We start from the raw sequence: 16,484 nt of genomic DNA, 5'->3' as shown, positions 1-16,484 counted from the left end.
TAGAAAGAGGAAAGAGGGAATGAAACCTTGTGGATAAAATGGTTGTTCATTTACATTCGGATGCTTTTCATCTCAACTTATATATTAAAAATAGGATGTTTTATTTTGTTGCTCTATGGTAGCTCCTTTCCATATTTGCTGGCATTCTAAAATAAAGATAGAGGAAAAGAATGACCAGGACCTGAGATTATAGCGTTTTCTGGCGTATGTCGGCACCAAGGTCGTTTATTGTAGACGTCATTGGTACCCTTTTTCAAAAATTTGTAGGCTGGTAGGTTTCCTGTCCTATGTGTTTCCATGCACTTTATTATAGTACATTCATTTGAACACTCATAAAGTTATTTTATAATTGTTTATATGTTTTCCTCTTCTGCTAGCCTGAGTTCTAGCAGTATGTGGTATCATTCATTTCTATTTCCTGGACCTAAAATGGTTCTGGGTATGTAAGTGTTTGAGCTGAAATGGGATTAAATTGAAAAATGGATTGCATTAGGTAGTTTATACTTTATCCTACTAAACATAATAGGTTGTCAGCAGCAGAACAAAAGGATATTGCCAGTTAGTTTTTATTGGGAACTTTCCCCCTCTTTTGCTTCCTCCTTGTCTCTTTTCAGCTCTTATTCTCTTTACCAGGGTGGAATTAAAACAAACATAAAGGCAGTAGATATTCGCTGGAAGGGGAAGCTTTCATAGTGGTTCTATGTTTGTGGACTTGTCTCTTCCCCTGCTTCTCCCTGTCCCCTAAAAACACACAGGCTATATTTTGTTCAGTTCTTTCCTCCATGGTACTGGTCCTCTTGGAGCTGCACAACAGATTGAAATAAAACCTTTGATATTTTAGAAAATATAATCTTGTAGGATTAAGCCTTTAGATGAACTAGTGACGACTATATACTAAAGTGTCTTAAGTAAGTGTGTCAATTTGTAACTTGAGTTTTGGGTAGTGCCTTTATATACAAATGTCTCATAAATTTTTTCCAAGAGCAATTTTTTGTTCTAACAGACTTGAGCAATACCTGCTTTTACACAGTGTTTCAAGCAGTTTTCAGAAATCAAGTCTACTGTTGTTTGAAAAATTTCCTTAAGTTACTGTGATTCTCAGGAGACACCCAGAAACATTCCCTAAATTAGCATATTAATCATACCTTGCATAACTCAGGCAAACAAGCCTGACCAATAAACGAAATTACTGGGATAGTCAGAAAGTTCTTGGCCCCAGCATTTAATCTTATAAAATCCAAGAATAAAAATACTTAGACTATTTTAGGGTATAGTTTGTGATTTTCTGATCTCAAGTTTTTTTCTTGCTGTGTGAGCCACTGGCTGTTTGTCTCAAGTGGAAATAAGGGTCATGGTTAATATTAGACCATGTCAGAGGGCAATTTATTTTGTGACTTGTAGAGTAATGATTAGTTATTAGGGGCTTGAGGGGAGTTACAGCATTTACTACCTGTTGAGCTTGAGCAGTTCCTTGTTTCTGTCCCTAATACTGCATGCCCCTTACCCTGGATGTAATAACTTCTCAGTGTTCTTACTGATGAGCTGAGGACTGGTTTGAGATAGTGTGATTCAACAGTACAAATGGTTTATTTTTTGGTGGTGGTGGTGGTGGTAGGGGGTGAGATAAAATGCCCAATAAACATTTGATACATATTTTGTTGATTATGAAGTTTGGAGCTATTGCAGTTTCAGCTCTGCCATCCAGTATCTGTGTGTGATCTAGTGAAAAGTTATGTAGCTGTTCCCTTATCTATAAAATAGGAATGATAATACATACCTTGGAGAGTCTCTGTGAGAGATTACATAGAATATGTGCTGTGCCCAGCACTGGAGCCAAAAAAGTCATCCCCTTCCCTTTTCCTTATTAATTTAGAAAAAGTAAAATATTTTCGTTGGTCTTTATGCCAATTGAGACTTAGGGGGTGACCTATCTCCTCCCCATTTTGGCATGACATGGCTTTTCATAGCCTCCACCAAATAACTTTTTGCTTGCTTAATGACATTGGCTTTGTTGGTTAATATCTTTTCCTGTTGGACAGGGAGTTAGTGCTTCCTGTACCCTTGTCCCTCTGGCTAGTTTGTTGGACACAATCAAGATTTTCCCTCCTGTCTTAACCTCAGATAACCAAAAGGAAAGGTAGTTAATGTTGCTAAGCCATATATAACATTTTCATGGCTTTTGAGCTGACATGACAATTCTTTACTGCTTTTTAGCCTGAATTGAAGTTTAAGGATGTTCGTTTTCTAGCAGTTTGTTTTATTCTGTTCATGTCTAAGCTTAAAAATGTACGATAGCTTGATTATAATGTATAGAAAGGCCTACAGTAGTTATATTAGAAATTATGTTATTTGCTGTAAGATTCTTACTCATTTTAAATCTGATTTATCATGGATACACATCTGACTTTTTTCAAATAATATAGACATAGGTAAAGTTAGATTTTGATAGCATTGAAAGCTGTTGTAAATTGTTACTATTTGCTACTTCAAGTAACTGTGTAGAATATCTTGCTTATTAACTGTATAGTCACCCCTCTGTACCTGTGGGTTTTGCATCCAACAGTATTTTTTATCTGTGGTTGGGAATCTGTGGTTGTGGACTGACTCTATGCATTGTTCTGTGCCATTTTATATAAGGGACTTGAATGATTTTGGCATCCAAGGGGATCCTGGAATCAATCTCCCATGGATACTGAGGGATGATTGTAAGCTTAAAGTGCGTATTGTCATATTCATATATTTAAGTAGTATAGCATATATTAACTCTTTAGTAGAAACATTTCATACAAGAAAAATAATTGTAAAAAATAATCTACATGGTTGACTTCATATTGAATACACTTTGGGCCTTTGGATTCTGATCCAGTGAAAAGTCCACTGTGGTCATTTTCTGTACTGCAGCATCAGGGGCTTGAAAAGGCTTCTGTGATTGGATTGGATTCTGAGTATGCTTTAATATCATAACATTAAGCCACTAGTAATCAAAATTATTTTAAATTCTTTCTCGCTCCTTTATTTTAACTTACGCTGTAAGGGAAAAAACACCACCACCAAGACTTTAAAACATCTCAGCTTTTCAGCCTTTATGTTTTACTACCAAAATTATAGTTAGAATGAATTTTATTAATATTTAGAACTCCTGATTAATGATGAGGTGATTTTGATTTTTGAAAAGCTACATATTTTAAGTTTGAGCAGCATCTTATGTGGAATTTTACATTTTATTTAATCTTCCTTCTTGGTAGTATAGTGCCACCTAGTGGAAATTTGTATCCCTTAATGTATGTTTCAGAATGTAGATGGAATGCAAGATGCGTTTTAACATGTTAAGAAAAAGTAGTTTGGAATGTTTGGTTGACTTGGAATTCTTTAGAACAATGATTGCTTTCCTAAACAAGATTATAGGGCAAATAAAATTCTTAGTAAGTGAAGGTTTAGTAGATGTTTTAAAATTATGAGCTCCCCAGTGTTAAGATGTTTCTTTTTTCAACAAGAAATAACTGACATTTATTTTCTTTATTAGTGGAGCTTTAATCAAAGCATATTATATTTCCATCAGTTAATATTAAAATAATTGTTGCCTTGTGGATCTTGTCAAAATCTCTCTCCCCTTCCCCCTGGAGTTTTATTGTTGTACATCTAAGCAGAATGTAGTGGAGTTTACATGTTATTTACACAATGTAGGTTTATTTTGAAGTAACAGGAGTAAAACACATTGGATGATAAATATTAATGAAATGATCTAAAGAAAAAAAATGTGCTACCTTGAAAATAACCTGATATAATTTAGACTTTTATCATTGGGATTTCTTACCAAATGATAAGATAAGCTCTTACTTGTGCTTACTTGGATATAAATAAAATTTAGGATTTTACCAATTGAAGAATTGACGGTTTCTTTGTCTTGTTATTAAATATGAAGAAGATCCCTAATTCTTTGTGAGGTATTCAGTGTACACATTTTTGGTAGCACTTGAGAAATATTTCTGTGTTGGGGTTGGACATTATGGGCAATCAAACTGGAATATGAGTATACTCATTTACTACAAAGAATATGGAGCCCTGGCCAGGGTGGCTCAGTTGGTTGGGCGTCATCCGGTGCACCAAAATGTTGTCAGTTTGATTTCCAGTCAGGGCACTTGCCTGGGTTGTGGGCTCAATCCTTCATAGGGGGTGTGCTGGAGGCAGCTAATCGATGTTGCACTCTCACATTGATGTTTCTCTCTCCTCCCTTTCTCTCTCTCTCAAAATCAATTTAAAAAATCTTAATTCTCAATATTCTTTTTTTTTTTTTTTTTATCTAACCAGTTAGGGAAAGTAGTTCTGAATTATATGATGTGCAGTCATTCAAGCATATTCATAATACCTTTATAGAGTCACGGGTATTTTATAATGTTTTTATCTTATGATTCTTTCTTAGTTGCTGATGTATATTCACGATGAGCGGATTAGGAGAAAACTCCTTGGATCCACTGGTCCCTGATTCACGAAAACGCAAATTGCCATGTGATACCCCGGGACAAGGGTAGGCAGTTTATTTTCTGATGCTACATCAAGGTCTCTTCCCCTTACCCTTATTTTCTGGTTTAAAGATAACATTTTAATTTTCTGTTATTTACATTCTCTGGTTAGATATTTTTGGTTTTTGTCTTTGCTTAAATACTATTATTTTACTTTATAGTAAGTAGAGTAATATGGCGATGAGATGGACATCTTTATGATGTAATAGAAGCTTTATTGCTGATTCAGATAGAAGTGAGAATATTATACTAACAGTGTGATACTGTAAGAAGCATTTCTCAACGGAAGAGGTAGGAGTTAGGAACAGATAAACAAGATTATTATAAGAATTTTAAATATCTTTTAGGAACGTTATTAGTTGATATTTTGTTATTTGTGAGGCTTCATCATTTGTTTCCTGAATGCAGTTAGAAGTTTAAAAAGTAGAAATAAAATACTCTGTAGCCTTTTAAGTATTTTCCAAGGTCAGTATCATTTGAATTTTAACGTGATAGTTGCAAAACAAAGGCAATTTACAATTTATAAAACCTCATCATTAATACTTATCCCTAATTTCCAGATTGATGAAACTGAGGTTAACTCTTCCCAAGGCTACGGGGCTAACAAAAAGGTGGACTTGAATTTAGGTTTGCATGAATTTCTGCTATATTGCACTACCTCTCTAAGACAATGTTTTGATAGTTTTTATTGGCTGAATTGAGATTTTTTTTACATATGAAGATAATGGTGTTGTGTAGGGACTGATTCTGCTCACGATTCTTTTGTGATAGGTATATTCATGTTTCCTCCCCCCTCTCCCCCTTTTAGTCTTACCTGCAGTGGTGAAAAGTGGAGACGGGAGCAGGAGAGTAAATATATTGAAGAATTGGCTGAACTGATATCTGCTAATCTTAGTGATATTGACAATTTCAATGTCAAACCAGATAAATGTGCAATTTTGAAGGAAACAGTAAGACAGATACGTCAAATAAAAGAGCAAGGTAATACAAAGTAAGAAAAACGCTCAAGTCTTTTAGAAGGAACTTAACTGTTTACATTTCTTTTTTCTACCTTGTTGCTTAGGTGGGGGCTCCTACTAATTGAGGCTAGCCTCTGTGGGAATGGACAAATGAGTTCACCAGTTTTATGCTTTAGGAAACTGTTAGCAGAGAATTGGAAGGCCAGTGTTGTTCTCCTTGTCAAATGTTAGCTCTTTTTCAGGAAGCCATGGGATAGTAGTATGTTTAGTAATGAAGGAAATTTAGGGTGTCTTTATCTTCTTCCCTCCTGGGTAACTCTGAAGTTTAATTTTAACATGTAAAAATTTTTAGCATTTTCTCATCAGAAAATATTGTGTATGTGCATATGCACGTGTGTGTGTGTTTCTCTTTGTGTCTGTCCTGGGGACTAATTTGAAATTGGATTTAATCTGTCACTGGTATATGTGCTCTTTGTAGTACTGCTGTCTGTCTTTTTAGGAAAAGCTATTTCCAATGATGATGATGTTCAGAAAGCTGATGTATCTTCTACAGGACAGGGGGTTATTGATAAAGACTCCTTAGGACCACTTTTACTTCAGGTAAGTATATGGTTTTAGCTATCCAGTAAGGTGTGTTGATTTTTTAAAAAATTGTTGAAATTTTGGTTAGGTAATGAGAACAAAAAGACAGGTTTCTTTTTATGAGACAGAATTCAGTATTTTGAATATGATCGTAAAATGCAGTTGCAAACTGAGAAAGCAAACAAAAATATACAGAGGAGCCCGGCCAGGTGTGGCTCAGTGGTTGAGCATCGACTTAGGTAGGAGATCGCAGTTCGATTCCTGAACAGGGCACATGCGTGAGTTTCAGTCTTGATCCCCAGTAGGGGTTGTGCAGGAGGCAACCAATCAATGACTCTCTCATCATTGATGTTTCTATCTCTATCTCCCTCTCTCTTCCTCTCTCTGAAATCAATAAAGACATATAAAAAACAAAACAAAACAAAAAAAAGGAGCAAGAGAGGAAAGGTAACCCAGAATTTCAAAGCTGATATTTGGGCATATTTTAGCTCAGACGTTTTTGTGCATTTTTGCATGATTGATCATATGGCATACTACAATTTTATATTCTTGAGGAAGTTTAAAAAATTTTTTTCCCCTTTTTTAAAAATTTCAGTTACAGTTTACATTCAGCATTATTTTGTATTAGTTTCAGGTGTTCGGCATCGTGATTAGACAATATACTTTACAAAGTGTTCCCACTAATATTTCTAGTACCCACCTGGCACTGTATACAGTTGTTATGATATTGACTATATTTCCTATGATGTACTATATTCCTATGACTATTTTGTAACTACCAATCTGTACTTCTCAATTCCTTCACCTTTTTCACCCAGTCTCCTAAACCTTCCCTCTTCTCTGGCAGGAATTTTTAAGACTTAATGTGCATCATTTTCTGAGTAGTTGTCTTAAATAGATATGATTAACTTAGACCACTTACATAATGTTTCTCTTATTTGAAGTCAGGGCCTGAAGCCCTTCATAAAGTTCACTTGTCAACTTTTATGTTTCATCTAGTTTGCTCCTCTCTTTTTTAGCTCATTTCCCTTTGTAAATTCTTGTGCAGTGGTATAGTTCCTGTAGCCTGACTTGGTATTAGATGGACAAATGGGAAGCGCTGAGGTTGATTTTTTTCATTTTTAAAAGCTTTGAAGATGTGATTCTTCAAAAAGTAGGTTAGACATTAATTCAGATTTTATGTTGACATATTTTTCCTGTTTCTTCAAATTGTCTTTTTATTTTTTATACAACCCTGTAGTAATGGTGCTAATGTTAATAGAAATGGTGGCTGATAGTTGTTTGCAGTGATGGTTAAATCAACAGTTTTTTTCAAATTCTACTTAGCACCAAGGCCGGTGTCTTAGTTTAAGGCTGCCATAATAAAATATCACAGATTGGGTGGATTAAACAGCAGAAATTTCTTTCTTAAATTTTGGATGCTGGAAGTCCAAGATCAGGGTGTCAGGAGGCTTGGTTTCTTTCAAGAGAGATCTCTCTCCTTCACTTGTATAGATGGCTGCCTTCTAATTGTGTCCTCATATGGCCTTCTCTCTCTGTGTGCATCCCTGGTTTTTCTCTCTCTTGTAAGGACACCAGTCATATTGGATTAGAGCCCTACCCTTATAACTTCATTTAACCTTATTACCTCCTGAAAACCCTGTCTTCATTGAGGGTTAGGGGTTCAACATGTGAATTTTAGTAGGGATATAGTTCATTCCATAATATCCAATATTAACATTATCCCACTTTAGGCATTGGATGGTTTCCTGTTTGTGGTGAATCGTGATGGAAACATTGTATTTGTGTCAGAAAATGTCACACAATACCTGCAATATAAGCAAGAGGACCTGGTTAACACAAGTGTTTACAATATCTTGCATGAAGAAGACAGAAAGGATTTCCTTAAAAACTTACCAAAATCTACAGGTAGGCCCTTAATGTATATTTTCTAAATAAGGTGAAAAAAATGTTTTCTTGACCATTTCTTAGAAAATTGAATGTACCTTTTAGGAAGCCGAGTAATTAAATTGGTGTAGAAAGGCAAGTGGTTAATAGCAAAATTTTCAAATATGACCTTGGTGAATTTAGAATATGGTATACATTTCATATGACCAAAATATACAGTGAGATATCTGTTTTAATTGAAATTATTTCAGTGTTTTATGTACAGTAGTTTTCCCTTATCCTCAGGGGATATATTCCAGGACCCCCAGTGGATGTCTGAAAACGTGGGTAGTACAAGACCTTATATATACTATGTTTTTTCCCCCTATACATACACACCATTTTCACTTAAAGGAAGCATTTTATGTCTTCTCTTTGGCATATCCAAATTGCCAGCGTCACTACTCTTGCGCTTTGGGGCCATTACTAAGTGAAGTAAGGGTTACTTGAGCACAAGGACTGCTACTGAGATACTTGACCCGATAACCGAGATAGCTACAAAGTGGGTAGAGTATATAGCGTCGAGATTTGTGGGACAAAGGGATGATTCATGTCCCGGGCAGCGTGGGGCAGGATGGCACACAGTTTAAAACTTATTAATGATTTATTTCTGGAATTTTTCATTTAATAGTTTTGGACCATCGTTGACCATGGGTAACTGAAACTGTGGATAAGGGGAAACTCTACTGTATTGCCACCTTGAAATGTTAATGTAGACCTTACTATGGAAAATATGTGTAATGAGAAAATATAGCTTGAGTTCTTGATGATGGTCATAAACTGAATTGTCAACTTTTAAAATTTATTTTCCGAAGTTAATGGAGTAGCTTGGACAAATGAGACCCAGAGACAAAAAAGCCATACATTTAACTGCCGTATGTTGATGAAAACATCACATGATATTGTGGAAGACATGAACACTAGTCCTGAAATGCGCCAGAGATATGAAACCATGCAGTGCTTTGCCCTGTCTCAGCCACGAGCTATGATGGAGGAAGGGGAAGGTAAGAGTGATCACGTTTGTGATGTTTATGAAACAGCAGTCAAACTTGTAGTTTCATAATTTCCATTGTTATAATTCTTACTGAATTTCATGTCCTCACTCATCTATTGAACAGACATTTAATGGTTATATAGATTTCTTACCTGGTTGAATTTTATTGTAGATTTGCAATCCTGCATGATCTGTGTGGCACGCCGCATTACTACAGGAGAAAGAGCATTTCCGTCAAACCCTGAGAGCTTTATTACTAGACATGATCTTTCAGGTAAAAAACTTTGTGTATTGCTCTGTATTAACTGTTCGTTCACTTAGAAAATTTTTAGAAAAGTTAACTATTTCTACAGTCTGTACTGTTAGACTGTTCCCAGTGTAATGAATGCTTTGCGTGATTATTTCCTGTATTTCTTACACAATCCTGAGAGAGATTCACTAAAAACCTTGGCATGTAAATTGGGTGTATTTGACAAGAGGGTACCTGGCTCTCTCTCCAAATAGCATTTCCAATCAAAGATTAATATTTATTTTCTCTAACTTCAAACCCATTTTTCATAAAGAAACAAATTTTCAAAGACATGTTTAATGAGGATTACTGATGTAATTCTTGACATCAACATGAACTTCAATCTTGGACTGTCTTTTTTTGACCATAGGGGTAAAGAATTAAAGCCAGTGTGTAGTTGATAAGGCACAATGATGAAATGAAAAACAGTGGTGATATTATCTGTTTTTACTTTTAAGGTCACTCTTACGATCATGTAAACTTAAATGGTGATGCCACAGGTTTATCACATGCTGCATCTCAGAGATGAGGAAACAGGCACAGTGACAGAGAGGTGTGTTACTTGTCCAAGATCATGGCTAATAAGAGGAGAATTTGCAGCTGGATCTACTTGATGTCAGACCTGAGCTGTTTGTTTAGTATCCACCATGTGGACCCTCAAGTAATTTGATAAAATGGAGTACGTTTAAATAACCATACAACAAAACTATAGCTGTTTTATACATTCATATATATATATATATATATATACACACACACACACACACACACACACACACACACACACACACACACACACCCCACCCCCACCCCCACCCCCACCCCCACCCCCAATAGCTATTTTCAGTCAACCATTTATGCCAGGCTCAGTTACTTTTCTAGAGGCTGCTTGAGATGAATTCTCACAGATACAAAAAAAGCAAACAAGTTATTTATATTATGAATTCTCTCAATCTGTTTACACTGATGAATATTACTTTATACTGAAAAGTTTTCTCTTACCTTGAGATAATCAAACCTTATGACAATAATTTTTATGTATTATGTTATCATTGGTAGTCTAAATGTTCTCCCTAAATAACAATACTTTACATCTTGCTGAAAATATGGAATAAAACATCTTTACCTAACCAGGTTAGGAAATAGAACCTTTAAAAATTCTCATTAGTATTTTCCCTTAATATAAAGCAGTACATATCTGTTATAAAAGTTAGAACTTACCAAGCAAGGAAACCCAAATACTTTAATCTGGTTAACACCTGAGAGCCATCTTACTATAGGTATAGTTGGTACCTTCCAGTTGCTCTCTGCTCTTCCAGGGAGATTTGCACTCAGTCTAATACTTTTTATGGCCTCTGGAGAGATTTTATCTCCTCTGTCCCTAATGTGTTTCATTTAATAATTTTTTTTCTGAATATCTATTGTGTTTGCCATGTGGCTTTCAGAACTGAGTTCAGGGGAGGTGGTTGAGGACAGACCATTCTAATTCTTGGCACAGCAGCAAGTGTTCACTCTTTCTGGAATGCATTTGTCTCTTCTCCCTAATCACCGCCCCCTCCCCAATTAATAAGATTTTTATTTGTCACCATTAAAGATCTGAAGTTTAAACAGGTTCTTGGACTAGTGGCTCATATCCATCAGCTTATCCAACATCAGTGCCTTTTCAGCTTTTCCAGAACTGTCATTCACCATGAAGAATCATGAGTTTCGCAATCCAAACTTGATTTTCTTCATGTTTACTTTTCTCACAAACGCATCATGGAGAGGATAAATAGATCAGCAGATTTTTTTCTGTGTCTTTCCCAGTCTGTCTGGAATCAAGTTATTGACCAATTCTTCCAAGTCATTTGTCTGCACATCTTTTTTTTTTTTTTTAAATTCTCACTCAAGGGGTGAGGATATTTTTTCCATTGATTTTCAGGGAGGGAGGGGGGAGAGAGAGAAACATCAATGTGAGAGAGACACATTAGTTGGTTGCCTCCTGCACGCCCCCGGGGATGGGGATCAAACGTGCAACCCAGGCATGTGCCCTTCATGGAACTGAGCCTGAGACCCTCTGGTTCAGCTCCATCAGTTCTTGCACAGGTTGACCTTCTAACCACTGAGCCATACTGGCTATCTACAAATCTTGTGTTATGATTTCTGTCTTCTAGATTTGGTGGGCCTTTTGGTGCTGAGTATGAGAGGTTGTCTGGATCTGAGTATTGCATTTTTTTAGTAAAATTTGTGCAGAACAGACAAAAACAACCATCGGTAGTCTTGACTTCAACGTGAGCTTTAATCATAGTCTGACATTTTTTGACCATGTTTCATATTTTGTCACAGGAATTCATGTCATGGATGTTGACCACACAGTTTTGGTCCTGGACATTGTCAGTAATTATTTTGAATTTTCTAAATGTAACTTAAACATTCTGTATATCAGCAAGGCTCACTTTAGTAGCATAGCACTTGAGACCATCAGAGGCAATTTTGGTTCGTTGAGTCCTTGTTATTAGTGTTTTCCCAGTATTTCTTACGTTGAATATAGCTGGTGCTTTCACATCATACCAGTCTTTTTCCAAAATGGATCAACCACTTTCTTCTTGGCTCTCTTTTTGCCACTTTTTGTAAGGTATTTGTTCCTGGAGCCTACCTGGTACTGCTCAGAACTTGAAAAGGCCTAGCCAGTTTTTAAGGACTATCATGAAACCTATAATTTCATAGCATATTTGAGTTGTATATATTTTGTCTCTTTAGTGTATTTGGTATTAAGGAAAAATTGTTAAAATTCCAGAGTTGTGGATATGAGTATTTGATTAACCCTACTTGTATAGATTTAAGTGTCCAAAAATGAAGTCACCTCTCAGATGGGAAGAATGGTCCCTACTGTCTGTTTAGGCAAGTATTTTCTCTTGCTTCATAGTTGCAGGGGCAATATCATCAGATATGAACAATTTTACTGGTAGGTGTTATTTTTTTCCTTTTATGAAAATGAACCTGAGGTTATCTGGACATGTTACTTTCTGTACATTCAGAAAGTAGGAGAAGGAGTGTGATACACTGTTATAGTCTATATAGCAAAACATTTAATGTAAGACTTTACTGAAGGACTGTGCCCTTAGACAGAAAAGCTTTGGATATAGCAGAAATTTGGATCAGAGAAGGTGGAACAAGGATTTAGTGTCTTTATTTCTTAGTGCTAAGCCATGCAGTATGCAACCAGTAAATACTTGTTGGTTGGATTTAAATTCTTATTTTTTATTTAATAGGAAAACTTGTCAATATAGATACAAATTCACTGCGATCCTCTATGAGACCTGGCTTTGAAGATATAATTCGAAGGTGTATCCAGAGATTTTTTAGTCTTAATGATGGGCAGTCATGGTCCCAGAAACGTCACTATCAAGAAGGTAAATCATTTTAAGGTTGATTCTTGATATTGCTTGGCATGCTATAAAGCAGAAGTACATACATGACCGTAGTTTTGTGCATGTGGGGTAGGGAAATGATTCTTGAGCATTCTTAGTTTAGCCTATTCATAATTTTGTTGTAGGTCCAGTCTTTCACTGGATTTTGAAAATATTGCATTTGAAGTATATTTCTTTTCTATATATACCTGTTTGTAATTGTAGTTAATTAGTAACAGGATATTTCCCCCAACAGCTTATATTCATGGCCATGCAGAAACGCCAGTGTATCGATTTTCTTTGGCTGATGGAACTATAGTGACTGCACAAACAAAAAGTAAACTCTTCCGAAATCCTGTAACAAATGATCGTCATGGTTTTGTTTCAACCCACTTTCTTCAGAGGTAATGATAGTTTACTGCATATTCTCATAATAAGTGCAGCGATGTCCTCAAATGCTTCATTATTAATGTAAAAAAAGAGAAAATTCAACAAGAAAAAGCAAGAAGGATGTTGGATTTACCGAAGTGAGTTTAGATTCCTAGATTGTTTTCTTTAAGGTTGCATTTTAATGTGGAAATGAGTATTTGCTCGTAAAATAATTACTTCCTGGGAAATCTGGGAAATGGGAAGGCTAGTAGATAAAAGAACATATAAAACCTGACTACCTCTGTTAGCTTTCATGCCAATGGTATATTACATTGCTCTAAGAATTGAATTTAAAAGTTGAAGGTAGACTTTAAGAATAGTTACTAAATGAACAACACCTGAAGAAGTATTCATTCATTCATTCATTATCTTGAGTAGTTTGCTGCACATCCTGGTTAACTCCTAGGTGGGCGGCAACTCTAGTAAAGCACTGCTGAGATTTCAGTTAACATAGCTGTTGGCCCTTTGCTGTGCTGTGGTGGTGTTACTCATTTAGATTTTGTGGCTTATTAAAAAGTATGTCATTAGATTAATAATTGATCAATATCTAGATTGGAATTGTTACTAGGTATAAGAATGATGCCTAAGAAATTAAGTCCTGGGCACTTCGTCCTTTTTAGAAAATCTGATTCTGGGCTTTAATTCACACCTGTCAATTTTTTTCTTTTTTTGCAGGGAACAGAATGGGTATAGACCGAACCCAAATCCTGTTGGACAAGGCATTAGACCTCCAGCGGCTGGATGTAATAACTCGGTAGGTGGCATGAGCATGTCACCGAACCAAGGCTTACCGATGCTGAACAGCAGGACCTATGGCTTGGCTGACCCCAGTACCACAGGGCAAATGAGTGGAGCTAGATATGGGGCTTCCAGTAACATAGCTTCAATGAACCCTGGGCCAGCCATCCAGTCACCATCTTCCTACCAGAACAACACCTATGGTCTCAGCATGAGTAGCCCCCCACATGGGAGTCCTGGTCTTGGCTCCAACCAGCAGAATATCATGATTTCTCCTCGTAATCGTGGAAGTCCAAAGATGGCCTCACATCAGTTTTCTCCTGTAGCAGGTATTCTTGTTGGCATTTTCTTTTTTCTTTTTTGGTAATTCTTTCCATACCACTGTAATTCTTACGAAGTTAACTTATTTTATAATAGAAACTCTGAAGAGTTAAATGGTGTTTTGTTATAGCATTTGGCAGTCAATTATTTTTCTCACTTTTCTCCAAATCCAGGTGTGCACTCTCCCATGGGATCTTCTGGCAGTACTGGGAGCCACAGCTTTTCCAGCAGCTCTCTCAGTGCCCTTCAAGCTATCAGTGAGGGTGTGGGGACGTCTCTTTTATCTACTCTGTCTTCACCAGGCCCCAAATTGGACAACTCTCCCAATATGAATATAACTCAACCAAATAAAGTGAACAGTCAGGATTCTAAGAGTCCCTTAGGCTTGTATTGTGACCAGAATCCTGTGGAGAGTTCAATGTGTCAGTCAAATAGGGATCACCTCAATGACAAAGATAGTAAGGAGAGCAATGTCGAAGGGTCAGAGAATCAACGGGGTCCTCTGGAAAGCAAAGGTCATAAAAAATTACTTCAGTTACTTACCTGTTCTTCTGATGACCGGGGTCATTCCTCTTTGACCAACTCCCCACTGGATCCAAGTTGTAAAGATTCTTCCGTTAGTGTCACCAGCCCCTCTGGGGTCTCCTCTTCAACATCAGGAGGAGTGTCCTCTACATCCAATATGCATGGGTCACTGCTGCAAGAGAAGCACCGGATTTTGCACAAGTTGCTGCAGAACGGGAATTCACCAGCTGAAGTGGCCAAGATTACTGCAGAAGCCACTGGGAAAGACACTAGTAGTACAACATTCTGTGTGGAAGGAAACGTCAAGCAGGAGCAACTAAGTCCTAAGAAGAAGGAAAATAATGCCCTACTCAGATACCTGCTGGACAGGGATGATCCTAGTGATACTCTCTCTAAAGAAGTACAGCCCAAAGTGGAGGGAGTGGATAACAAAATGAGTCAGTGCAGCAGCTCCACAGTGCCTAGCTCAAGCCAAGAAAAAGATGCTAAAATTAAGACAGAAACAAATGAAGAGGTAATTTGTTTTTATATATTCCAGCTTAGTCATTGTGTTTCATCCTTGCATTTCTGTATTAGAAAGATAATGTTTTATACACAAATTCTTATCTTGTATTTTAGGTTTATTTAATGGAAGTTAATCTTGAGCTATCATTTCTTTGTAATTCTTTTGGGCATCAGTAAAGTGTATTATGATACAATTTAGAAATATCAGATGTGTGTTCTAAAATGTGACAGTAACTCATTACCAGCCAATTTGAAATTTTTTTTTTCAAATTTATTGTTGGAATGAGATTTAAGGGCATGCTAGAAAGAAACCAGGGGGGTAGGAATGGGGATTTGTATTAAGCAACAGCATTTTGATTTTTACCTAAAATCACATTTTATGTACGTTCTATATAAGCACTTCCCAAACTCTGCTTGAGGAACACGATTCTGGGAGATGTTAATATTTGCCTGAGAAAATTAAAGTCTTGGAGAAGTCCTACTGTTAGGATGTCCGTTTGACTTTGTTTATGCTAGTATTCTCCAATTTATTGACCAAAAGCCCCTTTTAAAGCACACCTATGAATACTGTGTTGAACATCAGCTTGTTGCTTTTATTATTAATCATACTTGTTTTCAGAAGGTATGTGTAGATGCAGGCATCTTTGTCTAATGACCCTGACTACTGTTACCTGGAAAACATCCTACAGTTTGAGAATTAAACATCTACTGTAAATTAAGGAAATGCCCCTTTGAGAGCACCTCCAAACCCAGGGGTTTATCTTAGTAGTTTAACTGTTCTTTCAAGAAAGAAGACTGGGGGGTGGGGGGATGGTCATAATTAATTAGCCAGACTTTAAGTTGGGAGTTATCATTTCATGTAACTGTTGTATTTTACTGGTTCCCATTTCATCTATTTTCTTTCCATGAATATGTTTATACCTGTGTATCTAGTAATGTACACAGGTTAATTTTTAAAATTTTATTTTCAGGGATCTGGAGATTTGGATAATCTAGATGCTATTCTTGGGGATCTGTCTAGTTCTGACTTTTACAATAATTCCATATCCACAAATGGTAGTAATCTGGGAACCAAGCAACAAATGTTTCAAGGAACTAATCCTCTGGGTAAGAAAGAACTGGGTTTTATTCTTGCTGCATTTTAAACTTTTCTGCATACTTTTATGTACTCTTACATTAAGACTAGGATCCAGCTGGCATATATAACTTCAGATTGCATACTCTGCCTCTCAGTTTCTTATACTAATTTATAATTATGTGTTTGTAAAAACTTTTGGGACATTTTCCTATTTTAAAAAAAATTCCTGT

General features: G+C 36.4%; 1 protein-coding gene across 6 annotated transcripts in view; it reads left to right on the top strand.

Moving 5' to 3' along the window:
• NCOA3 (nuclear receptor coactivator 3) overlaps positions 1-16,484 on the top strand; it is a 99,964-nt gene that overhangs the window by 67,728 nt on the left and 15,752 nt on the right. For all 6 annotated transcript variants that reach the window (XM_016204807.2, XM_016204805.2, XM_087818697.1 and 3 more), the window contains 11 exons: positions 4,421-4,525; positions 5,329-5,501; positions 5,979-6,079; positions 7,795-7,969; positions 8,803-8,991; positions 9,154-9,255; positions 12,522-12,662; positions 12,916-13,063; positions 13,764-14,155; positions 14,321-15,186; positions 16,148-16,283. In XM_016204807.2, the coding sequence (XP_016060293.2) occupies positions 4,440-4,525; positions 5,329-5,501; positions 5,979-6,079; positions 7,795-7,969; positions 8,803-8,991; positions 9,154-9,255; positions 12,522-12,662; positions 12,916-13,063; positions 13,764-14,155; positions 14,321-15,186; positions 16,148-16,283 (2,509 nt within the window). In that variant the 5' untranslated portion in view covers positions 4,421-4,439. The remainder of the gene's footprint in view (positions 1-4,420; positions 4,526-5,328; positions 5,502-5,978; positions 6,080-7,794; positions 7,970-8,802; positions 8,992-9,153; positions 9,256-12,521; positions 12,663-12,915; positions 13,064-13,763; positions 14,156-14,320; positions 15,187-16,147; positions 16,284-16,484) is intronic.

This window comes from Miniopterus natalensis, chromosome 7 (genome assembly GCF_054644295.1).
Source record: "Miniopterus natalensis isolate mMinNat1 chromosome 7, mMinNat1.hap1, whole genome shotgun sequence".
NCBI classification, from domain to species: domain Eukaryota; kingdom Metazoa; phylum Chordata; class Mammalia; order Chiroptera; family Miniopteridae; genus Miniopterus; species Miniopterus natalensis.
This window is presented reverse-complemented; position numbering and strand designations above follow the sequence as displayed.